The following is a 20,934-nucleotide window of genomic DNA, read 5'->3' on the forward strand; positions in this document are numbered from 1 at the left end:
TATCTATTTTTATGACTTACATATTTGAATATGTTATCTTCATTATTTGCTAATGCATGACCATTTCTAAAGTCAATTTCTGGCTCTGTTTTGTTCTCTGTTCTGTAAGAAAAATCATTTAGGAAGACTAACTATAGCATTTTTAACCACACAATAATACATTAGAGTTGATGTGGTGGTGATTTATACAGCATTAGAATTAAAATAACAAGTAAATTATAAGTAAATATATTAAGTAAACATGGAGAAGTTGAAATACTTTTGAACCACTAATCAGTAGTTAAACAAAAGTTAAACTCTGGAAAATCTTTATTTGTATTTATTCTTTAATTGCACCTTTAATATTAAGGTAATACAGAGAAGAAGAAACTGTAGGATTAAGACGTAGGAATGTAGCGTGAGCAGCAATTGTGAGAACTCCTGTTTACTTATCATTATTACAACAGTATAAAAAACCTCTTTGTTTTTAAGCGTTTGTTTTCTTTAAGGTGCATCTGACTAACAAAGTCTTTATGTTTCATACCTAAGATTAGCACCAGTTGCATCTTTAGTCACGCCAACATTCATTCATTCATTAACCTGTTTTTCAGCCTGATCCTCCCTCATAAAATAAGGTGATGATTAAAAGGAAGATAATGAAAGTATTATTATTATTATTATTATTATTATTATTATTATTATTATTTGTATTATTATTATAATTTTTATTATAAAAACACCATTCAGGTGTAGAGACCAGTCTTGTACTTGCAGGGGTGTCAAACATGAACTAAACAAATTCTATAGCAGAATCTTGGGAAACGTACAACATTGCAGCTCTCATTTAGCTCGAGGCATTTAGTTCTACCTGGAACATGTGAGAGAAACTGTACACAATTCTCATGAAGCCTTGGCATGAACACAAATAACTTAAAGCAATGAAAGATTGATGGTGTTTGGTATTTAAGGACAATGGATGAGTGACGATTTGTTGTGGAAAGATAACCTTTCTCTTTGATATGCACAAGTAAATGATGCATTTAAGCACATCACAACATTTCTATAAATGTAGTTCTAGTGTGATTTATTTATTTATTAGGATTTTGACGTCATGTTTTACACCTTTTGGTTAAATTAAGGACAGGACAGGTAATTACTGGTCACACAATACCCATCAGTCCAAGTCTATCATGTCAAACACAGTCATGGAAAATTTTGTATCTTCAGTTCACTCCACTTGCACGTCTTTGGACTGTAGGAGGAAACTGGAGTTCCTGGAGGAAACCCACACAGACACATGAAGAACATGCAAACTCCACAGAGACCGCTCCACCTGGAAAACGAACCCAGGACCTTCTCGCTGTGAGGTGACTGCAACTGTAGTACATATATTTTAATAATGTTTGTACATTAAATGTGAGTCTATATAAATGATTGTAAATAATAAGCTGTAGTTATTGATTTTGAATCTCTTATATAAACGTATGCTGAAGTGAAGATTGTGTAGAAGTAAATTCTAAATACAAAATCTTATTTACGAGTGTTCCTTACTAGTATCCGTGTCTTGGCCCCTAGCAGATTGCATAAGTGTATTGATGCGGTCCTTCTGGAGAAAAAAGTTTAACACTCCTGCTTTAGAGGCTCTGTACTAACATTATATAATGAGAAACATGGACAACAATTAATTGTCGGCTTGGGATTTAGGATTTTTCCTAATCAGTTGGGGTCCTGCCAAGACCGCATGGGCCGCCCAGTCATTGTGAAGTGGTGGGATGGTAAGGTTGTTTTTTTTTTCTCCTACATGTTGCATTATTGTACACATGTACTCAGTGTACTTAGTGGCAGAAACAAGGAAAGCTGAAAGAACTGAAAGACAGATAAATGCAGCCAAATACAAGAACATCTGTGAACCTCCACCAGAGCAAATGCAAATTTAGGCTGGAGTAAGAGGCCAAACCATACAGCCAAAACAGCTCTAAAGTTGGCAGACATTCGAAGTTGAAATAGTCGAAGTTCGAATATCCTTGAGAAACATAAACCCACATGGAGAGGATGGTAGTTCACCATAGTTTATCATCTAGTCTGACAGAGCTTGAGAAGATCTGCCATGATCTGTTGGTAAACTGTCCTAATCTAGATGTGCAAAGATTGTAGATGCATCCAAGAAGACTGGCAGCTGTAACTGCTACCAAAGGGGTTCATACAAAGTACTCAATCAAGGATCTGAATTCTTTTGTATACTACAGATTATAGTTAATGAACATAGATGCTAACAATGGCTTCACTACAATTCACAACACCATTATTTGTAGAAGATTAAATCGACAGAAATATTGGTTCAGCCATTGTCCACTTATTTTCAGGAGTCAAAGTTCAAGGAGCCAAAGGTAAAAGATCTTAAAACTGTATGTCAACCAGCTTTTTAGTTTCCTTGAGTCCTGTGTATAACCTGTCTTCATTTCCAGACTACTTTGGGAATACAACGTGCACATCTGGATACAGATAGAGATTTGTACCTCATGTTAGCTAGTTTGGAACTTTCTCTTTCTTTGGGCAAGTTAAGAGTGTAAATATAAATAAAATAATCTGCATTGTAGAAAAATGCTTCATAGGGCAACTTTCATCTCAGTCTTAGATTATGTTGGTGTAGATTTATTACTGGCATTTATTGTAAGCTATATTGTAAATGAGGTCTCATGTGTCAGTGTACTTCTGAGTTGAATTATATAAGCTACTCACAAACTACATTAACAATAATATCATACAACCATTTATTTAGTGTATTTATTTATTTTGGTCTTCAAGACGCATTAACATAAACCCAAACACTACAAGTTATTACAAACAAATTATTCCATATTATTAAAATCTAATCACATGCACAATGCAGAAAGTCTCTTACAAATCACATCAAATCACATAACAAGAATTAAAAATAAAACAAAACTATTACACTTTCATGAGAGTTAATAGAGAGGCTAATATTTGTATATAATTAGAGCTGCACTTGTATATTTGTGCATGTATTTACCGAGAACTGTAATTAAAACACCAAGTGAAAGAAAGAAATACTAACTAAAAATCAGCAATAGTCTGAAGTTTAAGGATCGGCCTTGCACGTGTTTCTCACACTTACAGTGAAGTTACTTGAAACTCCCAATCTGATCAATTCTTGTTTAAGCTGAGAAGAAAAACAAACATTTTACAAACAGTTTTTAAATTTTTTTTTAATAAAAAATGTTAAGCTTTTACATACAATAAAACATTGTGAGAAATGTATTAAAATATTTTAATAAAAGCATGAATGAAGACAGATAAACTTACTTGGTTTGACACTAATTCCTGAATTTGAGAATCTTTCAGGTTGTCCAAAGTTTTGATATTCATTCGCAGTCCGGACGAAGGACCTGTGAAAAAAAGTACTTTAATGTACATGTGTTAAGGGAGATAATGTTGGTAAGAATGGTGAGGGTGAAGGTAAAAGTGGTAAAAGCGATAAGGTTAAGTGTGGAAAAGGAGGTAGAGAAAAAGATGGTAATGGTGGTAAAGGTCATAAGGTGGGTGGCATGGTATGATTGGTAAAGGAGGTTATGGTAATGAGTGTGGTAGGAGAAATTAGGGAGGTGTGAGAGGTAAGAAAGGTAAAAGTGCCCAGAGTGGTATGGGAAGTAAAGTGATCAGAGGTAATGTTGGTGTGGTGTTTTTGTTAATGTGAAATAACAGTGAAATATGGTTTTTAAAAGCTTTTTTTCTTACCTGGAGTTTTTTCTGCTCATGTAAAAGAAAGATAGAACATTAAAAATTATTTTAAAAAAAACTGTTAGAGTAATTATTCAGATGGGAACATTGCTATAATCAACTTTGTTAGGTTTGGCCATTTAGTCTGAAATACATCCAAAAATGTTGGGACAGTATGGAAATTAGTCTGCCTGCAGTCCTGACCTGCCCCCAATAGAAAATATGTGGAGAACTTGTAAAGAGCAACCCTGTTTGTGTTTGTAAGGAAAATGAAACACTTAATTGTTTGGTATTCTCAGAGCCAAAATGTCTTTTAAGTGTGTCAATGAATGGCAACATTACAAAGTGGTAAATTCTTTACCATCCCAACTGTGTTTTGGAATGTGTTGCAGACCTGAATGCAGGAATAAATGTATATTACAAAACTGACCAGGCAAAACATGAAATATTTCTTTTCATTCTGTCCCAAGTTTTTCTGATTTGTGGTTGTAGAAGCAGAAAACAATTTTCTACATTTATTACACACACACACACACACACACAAAATAAAAAAAAACATTAGCTCACCACTGTAGCAGACAAAGGGGAAAGTGACTAAACAGTTTTCATCTCTCCACCAACCAAACTTATCCACAGCTGTACAGTGTTGATTTCTGTTTGCACCATTATCAGGTTCTCTTGATTCTGATGGAATTGCTGGACTCCAGTATGTAAAAGTCGAGTTGCTCTGATCTGACCATAATCTGTTCCTGTACAGACCTATCCATATAGGATTGTCACCTGAGGTGTCTAGTATTTTTTGAAGCTCAGTCTCATTTCTCACACTGGCCAAGTCTGTGTACTGTGCTCTGCAGTAACTCTGAGCTTTTTTCCAGGACATTGATGTATAAATCCACACGTAAATGTTGTCTTCAGCTGAGGAAAACAACATGTACCACTATTAAAATATCAGCTGCAAACCAAATGTGAACAGTCAGTAAAGTCATATAGAACCAAATAAGTTCATATAAGTTCAATAATATAAGTTGAATCAGCAGAGCAACAATACTTCCCCCTACAAAACTATTCTTTAGGGTTTGTTTAGTCTTTATATATTAGTAACTGTAAGTACACATCTTCAAACTACTTAATCATGTAAGCTGAGAATTTTTTTTATCTTACCATCATAGCAAACAAATGGTAGGTTTGTGCTACAATCCTCATCAAACCAGCCAGTCTTTTGGGCCTTAACACACAGCTGTTTTCCACCATAGTTATCAGGTTGATGGTACCACCATCTAAATTCTTTCTCTCCTTCTTTGTAAAAAGCATCGTCATCCAGAGACCATCTCCAACTCTCCAGATCATCATACAGTCCAATCCAGGCTGAACCAGAGAAGTTGCCATTTACTGTGTTGAAGGTCCTGTTCATTTCCTCCATGTTTTCAATGGTTGCCAGGTCAGTATAATTCTCTCTGCAGTATCTCTGTGCTTCAGTCCAGTTCTTACTCTCATTAACAAAGTGGTACTCACGGTAGGATGTAGATGAATTTGCTAGAAAAGCCAAACAAAAGTGTATTTAATGTTGGCCATTTGTAGGTTCATCACAAACTGAACTAATATAAGCAATTAACCATATGATAAATTTACCCAAAATTCAAACCAAAAACACACCGTTGTATTAATGTTTTTTTCAATCTTAAACGGTCTCTCTCCTAACATGTAAAATCAGTTTAAGAATGTGTCATGCAATAAACCTATTAAATCTTGTTTTATTTTGTTATTTTTATTTAAATACATTTTTGTTTGCATTATGTTCACTTTTTTGGCACATTATATACTTTTTAAATGTTTCTGAATTTAAGGTTTGAGGTTCTTCTCTTATAGCTGTTGGAGCCCCTGCTTGACTATGGTAATCAATTACCTCCTGTTTAAGTGTTTGTGTTCTTCAAAATCAATAATTTCAATATTTATTTTTTATTTTATTACTGTATTATAATTCATTTTTCTCTCTCTTAAGCTGCACATGTAGTTCTGCTCCTGTTAAGATGCTGCTCTAGATCCTGGTTCATTTGTTAATGAAGAACCCTGATATATTAGGAGAGAGCATCGGACAGTGCCTCATGATCCTGATGCACCATTACTGCTCTGGTTTTACTTGGTTTTATCATTAAGCTTTTTACCCCTACCACAGTTACCAATGCTGCCATGACCGTCTTGCTGTGAGGCGACAGTGCTACCCACCAAGCCACCATGCTGTCTCTACTAATAATATGAAAAATTATTTGAGGGACACAGAGCAACATGACCTAAATCACTGTCTGTAAAAAGAAAAAAAGATTACATTTTCTTCCCATGTCTGTATGAGTTTCCTTTAAATACTCAGGTTTTCTCTTACTTCCACAAAACATGCAGAGGGTGGATTGGATAGTCCTTATTGCTGTTATGTGTAAATTAGTGAGTGAACTGAGGAATGGTTGGTGCTCTGCAAAGGCTGGTAACCTGTCAACCAATCAAAAAGAAATAATAATAAAGTCTACTCACTACTGTAGCAGAGGAACGGTAACGCTTGTCCACAGTACTCAGAGCTCCATTGTCCAGACTTAGTAAATGATACAGCAGTACAGTAGTCACTCGATCCACCGTTATATGGTTCTCCTGACATCCAGTTACTAAAAGAATAGTTGCTTTTATCTGACCAAGACCAGGTTCTATACAGGCCAATCCATGTGCCACCATAATAATAATAATTATTATTAGAATAATAGTACTCATAATAATAATAATTAATATAGCCATAATAATAATCATTATAAAAATCAATCTGACCACTGTATTTTGATTGAAATAACATTGCTTTTAGCTTTTGGTTCTCTTTTTCATTTCTCACACTGGCCAGGTCTGTGTAATGATCTCTGCAGTATCTCTGAGCTTCAGTCCAGTTCAAGTTCTTATTGACTAGGATAAAGCTTTCACTGCCATTTTCCTTCCCTGTGAGAAACCATTGAAATAATCACAATTATAAATAGAAAAGTGAACCACATTATTTTTAAAAGATTATTCACATGATTGATGTGCTTACCATCATAACAAAAAAACTGCATATTATTAGAGCAAGAATTCTCACGCCATATTCCATCATAGACTGAAACATAAACACACAAACTGTTTCCATTCTGGTTCCTCGGTTTCTGTATGTTCCAGTTTCTAAAGCTTTTCTCTTCTTCTTTATAGAAAACTCCATCATTCAGAGACCATTTCCAGCTGTTCAAATCATCATACAGACCAATCCAGGCTAAAGCATAGTAACTTTCTTTTACTGCCTTAAGGAGTCTCTTCATATCTTCCATGTTATTAATGGTAGCCAGATCAGTATAAACATCTCTGCAGTGTTTCTGTGCTTCACTCCAGGTCTTGTTCTCATTAACAAAGTAATACTGATGGTTGGTACATGAGTATCCAGTGCTGAGTTCTTCAAAGTAATAAAAAACATAAAATGATTTTAAATGGAGTAATACAGTTGTAGAAATGTATAGATTTACATTTTCAGCAGACGCTTTTATCCAAAGCGACGTACACAATGAGTGGAACACGATGAGCAATTGAGGGTTAAGGGCCTTGCTCAGGGACCCAACAGTGGCAACTTGGTGGTGGCGGGGCTTGAACCGGCAACCTTCTGTTTACTAGTCCAGTACCTTAACCACTGAGCTATCACTGGCCACAAATAGATCATAAATAAGCATCATGATCATTTTCAAATTGCTTTTGTGAATAATGTATGTTCTTCTAATAAAGTAATAATGTATGTGGTTTTCTCTGGTCAAAAGAGTCCACCCTGAATATTAGTACTGCAAAGTTTAAAAGCCAGGTTCTTGAGGTTACTCAACCAGGTTCATAAGTAGCTTGCACATCTGTAAAGGCACCTAAGTCTTCTTTGAGGAAGTCCTTGTCCCTTGAAAATGTGTGGTGCATTGTGAAACAACAGAAACTCCTCATTAGCTAGTGTTACATCAAGCAAAAATTACAAAAAGAGTTATTAGTAGTGAAAAAATAATACCACATGGAGGTCTTCTAGTCAAAAATCACATCTTACTCCCAGGTATAATTTTAAGGTATGACAGTTAAAGTTTCAAACACTTTTAGTATGTTCTAATTAACAGAACTAAAACTATTTCAGTCCAGCAGTAAATGTTGTAGGATGTAATAAAAATAAAACATAGGTCTGTTTTACTTTTTTATCAAAAACATCTGTAGTCTCAATGTAGTCTCACCAGTGGCGGCTGGTGCTAAAAAATTTGAGGGGGGCGCAAACAAAACAACAAATTAAACAAAACAAGAAAAAACAAGCCTTTAAAAGTAGCACTATTTGAACATGAATTTTGCCCTTTTTTACTTTTTTTCTTCAAGTGAACGCTTTGTGAAAGCGTTTTTTGTAAAGACAAGACTGAATTATCTCTCATTTTGGAAGAAATGCTGCTCCAATCTGCAACTAACTGTTTAACGTGAACCGAGCTGACGAGCCAAAGCTGAATGAATCAGTTAATGAGTCGACTCGGGGATTGTCCAATCACACGGCGTTTAAAAAAAATAAGCCAATAGTGACACACTTCTAATAAGAGTGGGTGTGTACGGGGCGCAGAGAGCTGCGCCCCTGTGGAAAATTTAAAACAACCAATTAAAGAGCAGCCTCAGATCACGTGCTTGCCAAAAGTTCGTGCACATACATAGACACTCATTAGACCGGCGCCCCGCGCACGGGACATGTGCACAATGTAAACAATTAAATACAGATATTTATTTATTTTAAAAAATGCTATCATGACCATTAGATAAACAGTTAATTAGACAAACAGACTAATTAATTTCATAATTATTTTGCAGTATGTAATTTACTTATTTTACTAATAACAACTACAACATTCTAATCAACAGTAATAATAAAGCTTAATTTGTGTCAAAAGGAAAAAGGTGTGTGTATCTGTGGGCGGGGACCAGACTGTGTGTGGGTTGGTGGGTTTTCATATGCTGTGTAAGAACCCTGATTGGCGAAGGGGACGCCTGTACACAATGCATGGGGTGAGAAGAGGAGGGCTGTACACGTGTTGGAAGAGGCGTGTAAAGCAACGTGCTCTCCTCGGATGCAATCGAGTATCACTTAACAGCGAAAGACAAAAAATTGAGTGCACTAAATTAGGAGGAAAATGGGGAGAAAATTCATTAAAAACAGCAATGGGTATCAAATAAAAAAAAAAACTCACTATTGTAGCAGACAAAAGGGAGCCGAGCTAAGCAGTTTTCATCTCTCCACCGGCCTGAATTCCTCAGAGATACAGCAGTACAGAGTTGACTGCCATGATCTATAGCATAATAAAATCCATTGTCTGGTTGTTCTGGTAAAGAATAGGTTGCTGGTTTCCAGTGTTCATACAAGGAATTGTCCTGGTCGGACCACAACCTTTTCCTGTAGAGACCAATCCAAGAACCAGAGCCTCTTATCAGATTAAGGATTTGTTTATTATCTGCTTGGGTTTTTATGCTGGCCAGGTCTGTGTGGTGCTGTCTGCAATAATTCTGGGCTTCTGTCCAAGTCATGTACTGGTTAATCCAGATGTAATATTTTGTGGGATTTCTCCCTGAAATAGAAGAATATTGTGCTTAACAGAACCTGCACAAAAAGTTGCAATTTACTTTTAAGTACATTTATTAAATATTCTCACCATTATAGCAAACAAACGGTGAATTGTTGTTACAGTCGTCATCAAACCATGTACCATTATCTCTCATCAACACACACAGCTGATTACCATCATAGTTATCAGGTTGATGCTCCCACCCTCTAAACTCCCTCTCTCCATCCTTATAGAAAGCAGCATCATCCAGAGACCATCTCCAACTCTCCAGATCATCATACAGTCCAATCCAGGCTAAACCAGAGTAGCTGCCATTTACCGTATCAATGAGCTTGTTCATATCCTCCACATTATTAATGGTAGCCAGGTCAGTATAATTCTTTCTGCAGTACAGCTGTGCTTTTGTCCAGGTCATGTTCTTATTAATAAAGTGATACTGATACGATGTTGATGAGATTGCTGGGAATCATAAGAAAAAAAAGTCTTAAAAGTGGTGATTACAAATGTTTTCAGCATTGAATTCTCCTGCATGATAAAAACTCACAGTGCTGTAGATGTTTTGCTCCTCACCCAATTTCTTCTATTCTTGTCAATTTGTAACATTCAATGTTTCAGATTATTCAACTAATTCAATGTAAGATGAGGCTTTAATTAGTAAATACGGTGCCCAGATGTTGCAGTGGGATATTCTGTTAGCACACCAGCTCTGGGATTTTGAACACCCTGAATTTGAATCTCAGCTCTGCTAATGGTCGACTGGGCCCCCCTAGCAGGCACAAACAGCAGTAGGGGAACACGTAGATCAGAGCGTGACTCTCCATTGGTTACACTAAATTATAATAAAAAAGCCGCTCAGGTGGGGCAGCAGTAAAAACACACGCTGCAACCAGAGCTGAGATCTCGAGTACATCGTATCGAATCTCAGCTCTGCCTTGCTGGCTGAAGGCTGAGCGGCCACATGAACAACGATTGGCCTGTTGTTCAGATGGGCGTGACTAAGCCGGATGGGGTCTCTCTCAGTCAGACTGGTGCAATTACGACCTCTGCTGGCTGATTAGACAGAGATGAGGAAAGAGTGCTCTTAGGGTGTGGCTCTCCGTACACAACGCCAGGTGGCACAACACTCGTCAATGTGTGAATGATAAGATGCAAATGGATTGCTGCCCACATGTCGGAGGGGGCATGGATTAGCTTCGATCTCCTTGATCAGAGAGCAGAGATCGGCATAGGCGGAGAGGAAAAAGAAGAAAGGGGGAAAAAGGGGGAGAAAATGAAAAAAAAAAAAAGAATAAAGGAAGAAGATGCAAGAGAAAATATTAGCCACACTTAGAAATAACAACTGCATTTAAACATTTGTGATAACTTGTGAGGAATCTTTTACATTACAATTACATTACTTATTTGCATAATTGTTTGAATTCAGCTTTATTAGGGGGGTTTAAGCATGAGCGGTATGTTTAGGGTCTTGGCACAGTATCTCAATTCCCAAGTCAGTACCTCGACCAACTAAAAACCTTAATTTTGTTTCTTTTGAGACATGCAGAAGTGGACTTTAAATCACTGTTTTACTGCATAATCCAGCTGCACTTGAGCATTGAGAAGTCAAACATGATGGTTAGACATTCTCCTTCAAAATATTCTGATAAATTATGACAAGTTATCCAGTTACTGTAAAAGCAAAGCGGCCCCAGACCATCACACCGCCACCACCATGTTTGACTGTTGATATGATGTTCTTCTGGTGACACTGGTCATTATAACTTAATAACAGATGTAACAGGACTCATGTCTTTAAGAGATTTTCACGTTTGATTCATCAGTCCACAGAATACCATCCCAAAGATTTTGGGGGTCATCTAAATGTTTTGGCAAATATGAAAGGTTGTGACTTTTCATCATCATTTTGTTAACTCTGGGTTATCGTTGTCTAATATTAAAATTAGTTTGATGATCTAATCATAAAAGCACAACAAATATATAAAAATAGAAGAAACTCGGAAAAGGGGCAAAATGTTTAGATGTAAAGTACATATAAATTTATAAGGCTTTTTAATAATCCTTGCAACATGGCTTTGTGGGGTTTTTTTTTTTGTTTTGTTTTTGTCTGTTTTTGGTAACAGTCACACCTGCCACATAGTTCAGAGGGGGAGGGGGCACATTTTTAGCCTCCAGTGGCTGGCAAATAAAATGTAAAGGCACAAGTGAGCTGATTTCTCTTAACAAACAAAAAAGAGTAACTGATTGTTTATCTATATGTTTGATTCACAGAAACATGAAACTTTCTTTAGTCAAAGTACTCTGGTCCAGATGTCTGAATCTGAGTCTTTAAATTGGCAGCAACTCTACACTTATCAGCCTGCATTAACATCAAGGTCCTCTGTCCTAAATAGTGATGGGTCAGGTTGTGAATAAAGCCACTGTCCAGTGCCTGATTCCCTCCTCTCCTTTCTCTTTGCTGTCCATAAAATCCTCTTTCCTATGCTTTCACATTAGGTAAACACATACATTAAACATACATAACATACATTGTTACTATGAAGGAACTGAAATCTACTCACTACTGTAGCAGAAGAATGAGATTTCTTGATTGCAGTTTTCATCTCTCCATGTTCCATTAAGAGAAATATTCACAGCTGTACAGTATTCAGTGTCTCCAGCATTATCTGGTTGTCCCGGTTTCCAGTTACTAAAAGAAGAGTTGCTCTTATCGGACCAAGATCTGGTTCTGTACAAGCCGATCCATACAGCAGAATATGTGTAATAAGAAACTAATAATGATCTTATGTTCTGGTTCTCAGTTTCATTCCTTATACTGGCCAGGTCTGTGTGATGTTCTCTGCAGTATCTCTGAGCTTCAGTCCAGTTCTTGTACTCATAGACCTGTATGTATTTTTGACTGACATTCACCCTCCCTAAAACAAACCATTGTGAGATTTAACATTTCAGACAGAAATTTTAAATGCATTTTTCTTTTTTTTTCTTTTTTTATGTTTAATTATTTTCTTTACAATTGCTAACAACTAGTACAATTTTACTAATTTATTTTTTTATTTACTTTTCAACAGTGTAACAAGCTAGCACAACCACATTTTATGTAGAACAAACATCAAACCTAGAGCTATAACACATCCACTTTTCAGGAAAGTTCTTTCACAACATATTAAAGAGTGTATTTTAGAATTTGTTCCTATTTAGTCAAAAAAAACAAAACAATTGTGTCAGGAACTGAAGAAGTGTTTACATTTCTGACAAAAAATAATTCTTGCAGCATTAATTTAAATCCATACACTGCTATGGTATACACTCCAGCACTTTATTAGGTACACCTATCTGGGAGTACATTCTTTACATACACCTGGACTGCTCAATATTTTTTTTTCTAGATCTTGTCACAGCTTTTGACACAGTTGATACAACTATACTTATTTTTACACTCTCCTTTGTTACTTGGTTATAGGTCTTTTACTTCCTCAGTCCTCAAACTTTAGAATTCACTTTTACAATCGCTTTGTGACTGTACCTCCATCTCCTCCTTCAAAGGTCAACTAAAAACTTTCCTTACTGCACATAAATCTCATCTCTTTATGTTTTAGGTTTGCTTTTTTTCTTGTTATAACAATGTTATTTGCTCTATACTTTAATATTTACACTGTCAAGTTATCCGGTTACTGTAAACGCAAAGCAGCTCCAGGCCATCACACCACCACCACATGTTATTATATTTACACTGTCAAGTGTCCTTGGGTATGTGAAAGGTGTATATAAATTGTTATAAACCCACCTTAGATACTTTGTGGGTATACAATTACTAGGTACAGGGCATCTGCTGCTCTGTACACTTTGTTTACCCCATGTACCCCATTATTGACTACTTGTTATTTTGGTGATAGACTATTCTCAGCACTGAAATGACTCTAACATGGTTAGTCCATGGGATTTTTGAACTCTTTAGAATGAAAACAAAACTGCTTTAGTCTCTAACTGTGCACTTTTAAATTTAAGCAGTATTTAAAATTCTTAACAACACTGTTGCACTGTTAATGCAGTTATACCAGTACAACACAAAATTCACCTGTAGGTGCAGCTTAAACAATTAATGTACGCACTAGATAGATAGAAAATGTGTGAATGTTTGACTTCAAGTATGCACAGGTCCAGGTAACTGTTTTATACTTTATTGTTTAATTTTGTACTCATGAGCTCAGTTTTTAAACTACATTCAATATTAAATGCATCTACCTAAAGCTCTTCTGCTCTATATAAGTTTTGAAAAGTAATCTTAGCAGTAAAAACATTTGTAAGCAGAAAACTTACACTATATTAAGTGCTGTACTTACCATCATAACAAAGGAATTGACGCATATTAGAGCAGTCACTCTCCCACCATGATGCATAATAGACATTATAGTAAACACACAAGTCATTTCCACCTGAGTTTCTCGGTTTCTTTATGTACCAGTTATTAAAGCTTTTCTCTCCTTCCTTGTAGAGGTCATCATCATTCAGTGACCATTTCCAGCTGTTCAGATCATCATAGAGTCCTATCCAGGTCCGTTGACTGTCCCATACCTTGTTAGTAAGGTCCAGTTGTTCTTTATTGTCATGAACAGTGGCTAAGTCAATGTAATTTTCTCTGCAGTATTTTTGTGCCTCAGCCCAGGTCCTGTTCTCATTAATGAAATGATACTGATGAATAGAGCTGATGCTCAGGGTGTAAAACCCTAGGAAAGACACAATGTCAGGTTAGCATACAATTAACAATGCTGTTACATAAACATCACTGAAGGAACTGAAATGTGAAGTAAATTCAGTGTGATACAATTTATAAATATATTTTTAATCATTAAACAACTTGAGATTGTTTTATTAGATTTTTTTGTGAGTAAGGGTATTAAAGTACAGAGCATCTACAGTGACCTTGTAAAAAATAAGGTAAAATTGTATGTGCACTGAAATATTAAGACTTTTTAATGCACATAAGACGTGTAACATGTGTTAGTATTCTTTGTCTAAACTATTTGGTTTGTAATTATATACCTGCTTATACCCGTTCCATGTGCTTTACCACAGCAAATATCATCATTGTACCATGTCTGTGGGAATTTTGTACCAATTTATTTTGTGCAAGGTCATGCCAGTACAGTGTTTTTACCACATAGTTGAAAGTACATTATTTATTTGACGTAATTGGATTTGTACACTCAGTATGGCTTCTGAACATTATAATTAGGAGAGGCGTCCATATACTTGTGGCCATATGACGTTTCTGTAAATCTAGGCCTTACGCAAGTATACAGGTGGCAGGGTGTGTGACCTTGGCACCAACATTTTAATTCTCTTTTTCAGTCATTTCACCCAATAGGTTTTTTTTTCTTGTTTCAACACATTTATACCAAACAAATAGTTTAAAGTGCACGTTAATTATTTAATTATGCAAATTGTTTATTATTGTTGTTGAAACTTCAGCACAAATATATAATACAATATAGTATTAATTAATTGTCTAATTATTACTTTAAAATATGCATTAAATTAGGTTATTACAATATGGGCTGTACATAGAATATAGGCCAAATATAAATGTTTATCTGATTAGTAGTTGAATAATAATAGTAGAATCTTTACTTCTGACTAAACTGTGATCATGTGTTTGCAGTGATAAAAACATTTACATTGGCCTCAGACATTTACATGCAGTGTGTGAGGTGGATCAACACATAACCATGACTATAGGTGAGAATCAATAACTCTATACTTATACATGTACAGGTATGTTCTGTCCCCAAGCATAGTATTTTTACAGGCAAACAGCAGGGGAGCCTGTTATATTTTTATTTGTAAGCAGTAAAGATGGGACTGGAGTAAAAAGCAATATAACAGCTGGGACTGTTTCTCAAGAATTGTTTGTTATGGTGATTGTATAGTTGCTTTGATTACAGTTAAATGTATAGTTAGAACAATCTAATATTGATCAGCGTAACTTTAATTGTTAGTTTGGATGATGTAAATGTTTTTCTTATTTTTTTTTTTTTTTGCAAATTTGTATTACAAACATTGTGGTAATTTTAAATAGTTTAAACAATTAATGAGTAATTCAAACAGACAGTTCCTGACAAGTTATTGAGCTTGGGAAAGGCTCTATATAAATGTATTATTAATAAGGGTGCTCGGGTAGTGCAGTGACTAGCCTAGAACAACTCCAATGGAATTGGAAACCTAAATCACAGTCCACGACTGACAGGCGTCTGCTTAAAGACATGATAGACCGTATGTGAACCCACTATGATCCTGACCAGGATAAAGCAGTGGTAAACATAAAAAACAAAGTTAGTTATTATTATTAATATTATCATTCTTGTTGTTGTTATTATTATTATTTCAGATGCAAATGTTATAAGAATTATTGCCAAGCCACCCAAAGTACCTGCATACAGTTTGGACAGACATGTAGATAAAGCCTAGCAGTTGTCTACTACATGTGTAGTTTCTTACATTATACTAAATCAGTTTTGTTCAAATTTTATATATAATTACTAAGGCATGCATGCAAAACTTTAGAGGCTCTGTAGTAAAGTTGTAAAATGAGACAAATAAAATGTGATTACAAAAATAAATAAATAAAACCTTTACTGACCTAAGAGCAGCAAAAGCTGAAACATGGTTCTGGTAAAATATAGACAGAAAGTTAAAGTGAATTAATAACACAAACATACATTACATGTATATATACATTATATATTGTGCTACACAATCATATCCATGTTACATAAATCTAAACTTACCTCGTGGATTTCGGTTCATGTATGATGCCCTGTACCAATCGTACCAATCCAATACTGAGAGCTCCAGACAGCTGTCTTTATACATATGATACAGGGGGAGGGACTCGTGATGTGGTTAAACTGGTTATTTACAGTATCTGAAAATAAGGATCTCAGATAAAACATTTTTCTAAGTTAATATGAAATGAAAAGCATTTAATAAGTCATTAAAATATTCTGTTAATCAGAAGTGATATTCTAAATAATAGAAATAAAAAAAATACTGTTGAATACAACTTTGTGACTCTTGGAATGAGGAATTTAGATGTATTTTGCTTTCCATCTTTTTGTTTGTTTTGTGTTTATTCAGGTTCTGCCAGGTTACATACCAACTAGTAGTAGAACCTGCTGCAACAGGCTTCTGTTTGTATTTACACTGACTTTATTTTTGTTCTTTTATCCGGTTCTTTTAGACCCATCACACAAACTTTGGGGCTGTGAGGATTTAATAATAAAATGTAAGGGCAGTTGTAATCTAGCGGTTAAGGTACTGGACTAGAAAGCAGAAGTTTGCTGGTTCAAAACCCCACCACTGTCAGGTTGCCACTGTTGGGCGCTTGAGCAAGGCCCTTAACCCTCAATTGCTCAGACTGTATACTGCAAGTCACTTTGGATAAAAGTGTCTACTAAAGGCCGAAAATGTAAATATCAGTATTATTAGTAGTAGTAATAGTAGTAGCAATAGAAGTTATAATAGTAGTAGCAAAGTAAACCAAAGATCATCACTATAAATTACCATTATAATTCTCTTCTTAATGCTAGATTGTTTATTAAACAATTAATGTTTATGTTACTTAATGCCAGATTGTGAACCACAACAATACCTTGTGTACAAAGGAGAGTTAGCACCCCACCACAAGGCAGTGGCTACAGATGGCTACGGATTTCATCATCCCAAGTTGTTAGCTGATAAATAATAGGGCTACTCAGCTAGTACCTGGGAATTATCAGTGACCAATGTGGAAACTGTGTTCAAATAGGTAATGATTCGCATCATATGTATATTTAAATGTATATTTAAACTAAACTTTGCTTAGTGTGGCAGACAGCTCATTCTTTATTACCATGTACCTACATGAGCATCCAGAGTTCCAAAATGATGAAGTTGGATGAACCTGAGAAACGACTTTATTGGGAAGTGGACCTTGATTTTTGTATACTGGTACCCTTGGCAAAAATGTTAACAAATGTGAAAATGTCTTTGTGTTTAAGTGGATCAGTCTTAAACCAAAATACACTGTATGGCCAAATGTATGTGGACACCTTACCTTATCACTTATTTTAAAATCCATGGGCATCAATACCCAACATAACCCTGTAATGGATTGGTGCCCTGTCAAGGATATTCCCGGTTCATGCTCAGTGTTTCTGGATGAACTGGACCCATTGTGACCCTGACAGAACAAAATGTAACTGAATTATTTTCCTCTTTGTATTTTACCTAAGTTCTCCAAGCTCGTCTAGCATTATAAAAGAAGACCCATTGTTATAATGACAAAGTGGTTTAATACATTTTATCAGAAGGTTTTCTTTGGCGCTGTGGTCACATAGCAGCAGCCTGGTCAGACACTTAAGATACACTAGGTCTTATCTGTGGAAGGTAAAACCGAATTGGAAGTTACATACTGCAATGTTGCTGTGCAATAAAATGTCATCAAAGTACGAATATGAGACTAAACTGCATTTGTTTAGAATAACTGTAAGATTCACTGTGTTGATCTGAATGAATGTGATGTATGCAGTAGCAAAACATAAAAGGGTCTTCACAGTATATATAGTATACATACTTTATATATAGAGAGAGTTATATGTATGGAAAATGGAGTTAATGGTACACTGTAATGATAGGTAATACTAGTAAAGCTTATTGGTTGTGGCACAATTACATTCATTCTGTCATTTGTGTTTCTAAAATTGTTTGCTTTTCACCTGTGCCAGTATTCAGTTAATATCAAATTATTGAGTCTTACTTATACCTGAAACTTGAAAGAACTTTACCAGAGCTGAACTGTTGTCATGTTTTATTTATCTATTTTTATGATTTATCTATTTTTATATATTTGAATATGTTATCTTCATATTTTGCTAATGCATGATCAATTTCTGGCTCTGTTTTGTTCTCTGTTCTGTAAGAAATATCATTTAGGAAGACTAACTATAGCATTTTTAACCACACAATAATATTACATTAGAGTTGATGTGGTGATGATTTATACAGCATTATAATTAAAATAAGTAAATTATAAGTAAATATATTAAGTAAACATGGAGAAGTTGAAATACTTTTGAACCACTAATCAGTAGTTAAACAAAAGTTAAACTCTAAAAATCTTTATCTGTATTTATTGTTTAATTGCACCTTTAATACTAAAGTAATACAGAGAAGAAGAAACTGTAGGATTAAGACGTAGGAATGTAGCGTGAGCAGCATTTGTGAGAACTCCTGTTTACTTATCATTGTTACAACAGTATAAAAAAACCTCTTTGTTTTTAAGCTTTTGTTTTCTTTCAGGTGTATCTGACTGACAAAGTCTTTATGTTTCATACCTAAAATTAACACCAGTTGCATCTTTAGTCACGCCAACATTCATTCATTCATTAACCTGTTTTTCAGCCTGATCCTCCCTCATAAAGTACAGTGATGCTTAAAAGGAAGATTAATAAAAGTTGTATTATTAATATTATTATTATTATTATTATTATTATTATTACATACCTGTCAAGTTTTGGATTTAAAAATAAGGGAAATTTTCCGCCGTGCGCTTCGAGCCGTCCTACCAGCCCAACCGAGGTTCAGTATCCCTTACATTTTACGACAGGTTTACAAGAAATCTAAAATAACCACCTGTGAACCACTTACAAACTACAATTAAGATAAGATAAGATAAGATAAGATAGCCTTTTATTATCCCACAGGGGGAAATTTGTAGTGTTACAGCAGCTTTCAAGAATACAAAAAATAGAAAATTACAAAATGTTTACATGTATGTACACATATACTAAATAGTAAGAATATGTAAAAATTACAAAAATATAAACAGTATTTACAGATGAAGTTAACCAAATGCACAGTTATTAAAAATATTGCACAAAGTACAGCAGTTATTAAAAATATTGCACAAAGTACAGCAGGTACAGCAAGTATTGCACATAATTTAAAAGTAATTGCACAGAGAAGTACTAAGAACCAAGTGGATTATTGTACTAAAAACCAAGTGAATTATTGTGATGGTAATTGTCTACGTTTGGGGCGGTGTTGGTTGTAAAGCCTGACAGCAGAAGGAAGAAAGGAGCTGCGGTATCTCTCCTTTGAGCAACGCGGGTGAAGAAGCCTGTCGCTAAAGGAGCTGCCCAGTGCAGCCACAGTTTCATGCAGTGGGTGATCGGTGTTCTCCATTAAGGATGACAGCTTGGTCATAATCCTTCTCTCCCCCACTGCTTCCACCGAGTCCAGGGTGCAGCCCAGGACAGAACTCGCCTTTCTGATCAGTTTATCCAGTTTCTTCCTTTCTGCTGCTGTCATGCTGCTGCCCCAGCAGACAACACCATAGAAAATGGCTGATGCCACCACTGAATCATAAAAAGAGCTGAGAAGGGCCCCCTGTATTCCAAAAGAGCGGAGCCTTCTCAACAGATAGAGTCGGCTTTGGCCCTTCTTGTACAAGGCTTGTGTATTATCCGACCAGTCCAGTTTATTGTTAAGGTACCTGTAGGAGTTAACAACCTCGATATTCCGTCCCTGGATGCTCACCGGTTTCAGTGGATGTGGTTTAGACTTTCAAAAGTCCACCACCAGCTCTTTTGTTTTGCTGGTGTTGATCTCAAGGTGGTTCTGTCCACACCAGTCCACAAAGTTCTTGGTGAGTTCCCTATACTCACTGTCGTCTCCATCCAGGATGTAGCCAACGACAGCTGAGTCATCGGAGAACTTCTGAAGGTGACAGGTTGCTGTGTTGTGGGTGAAGTCCGCGGTGTAAAGGGTGAAGAGGAATGGAGCCAGGACTGTCCCTTGTGGAGCACCAGTGCTGCAGAGGATTGTGTCCGAAACGCAGTCCTTAAGCCGCACATACTGTGGTCTGTTTGTTAAATAGTCCACTGTCCATGTGGTGAGTTGTTGATCCACCCCTGCAATCTCCATCTTGTTCCTCAGTATAGTGGGCCTGATGGTGTTGAATGCACTAGAAAGGTCAAAAAACATGATCCTCACAGTGCTTCCTGCCCTGTCTAGATGAGAGAGGGATCTTTGAAGAAGGTAGATGATTGCATCATCCACCCCAATGCCTGGCTGGTAGGCAAACTGTAGCGGATCCATCACTGGTTTGACCAGTGGGCGGAGATAGTCCAGAACAAGTCGCTCCATGGCCTTCATCAGATGAGAGGTCAGTGCCACTGGTCTATATCCATTTAAATCAATGGGATGTGTAGTCTTTGGTATGGGCACTACACATGATGTCTTCCAGAGGACTGGAACTCGCTCCTGTTTCAGGCTTAAGTTAAAGATGACCTGGACTATCCCACACAGCTGGTTCGCACAGTGTCTAAGGAGCCCGGGGTGGATGCCGTCAGGGCCAGCAGCCTTCCTCACCTTCATCTTCCTCAGTTCCCTCCTCACTTGATCACTGGTGAACGATAGAGAAGAGCAGGCTTGGGTGCTGGGTGCTGAAGGTGGAGGTGTGAAGCATTGAGCTGTGGTGGGTGAAGGTTGCAGTGAAGATGAACAAAGGAGTTGAGAGTGAGGTGTTAATAGCCCAGGGGTAGGCATAACAGAAACAGTAGATGTTGGGGGC

The 20,934-nt window shown here is 36.2% G+C and overlaps 1 protein-coding gene across 1 annotated transcript; it reads right to left on the reverse strand.

The window, feature by feature from the left end:
• Positions 1–3,079: 3,079 nt before the first annotated feature.
• Positions 3,080–15,985, reverse strand: LOC134330826 (macrophage mannose receptor 1-like). Its single transcript, XM_063012093.1, has 11 exons — positions 15,961–15,985; positions 13,660–14,047; positions 11,885–12,234; positions 9,414–9,785; positions 8,955–9,329; positions 6,779–7,168; positions 6,241–6,687; positions 4,879–5,250; positions 4,288–4,632; positions 3,304–3,401; positions 3,080–3,160 (listed from the first exon to the last, which is right to left on the reverse strand). The coding sequence occupies exons 1-11, from the start codon at positions 15,983–15,985 to the stop codon at positions 3,080–3,082; spliced, it is 3,243 nt and encodes a 1,080-aa protein (XP_062868163.1).
• Between the last annotated feature and the right edge of the window lie 4,949 nt (positions 15,986–20,934).

Source organism: Trichomycterus rosablanca, chromosome 16 (genome assembly GCF_030014385.1).
Source record: "Trichomycterus rosablanca isolate fTriRos1 chromosome 16, fTriRos1.hap1, whole genome shotgun sequence".
NCBI classification, from domain to species: Eukaryota; Metazoa; Chordata; class Actinopteri; order Siluriformes; family Trichomycteridae; genus Trichomycterus; species Trichomycterus rosablanca.

Coding starts and splice junctions, on each gene's coding strand:
- LOC134330826 (XM_063012093.1), bottom strand. CDS start 15,985: ATGTTTCAGCTTTTGCTGCTCTTAG. Junction 9,786..11,884: donor CTCATTCTTCTGCTACAGTA/GTGAGTAGATTT, acceptor TATGATTCCCAG/CAATCTCATCAACATCGTAT. Junction 5,251..6,240: donor ACCGTTCCTCTGCTACAGTA/GTGAGTAGACTT, acceptor TGGCTTTTCTAG/CAAATTCATCTACATCCTAC.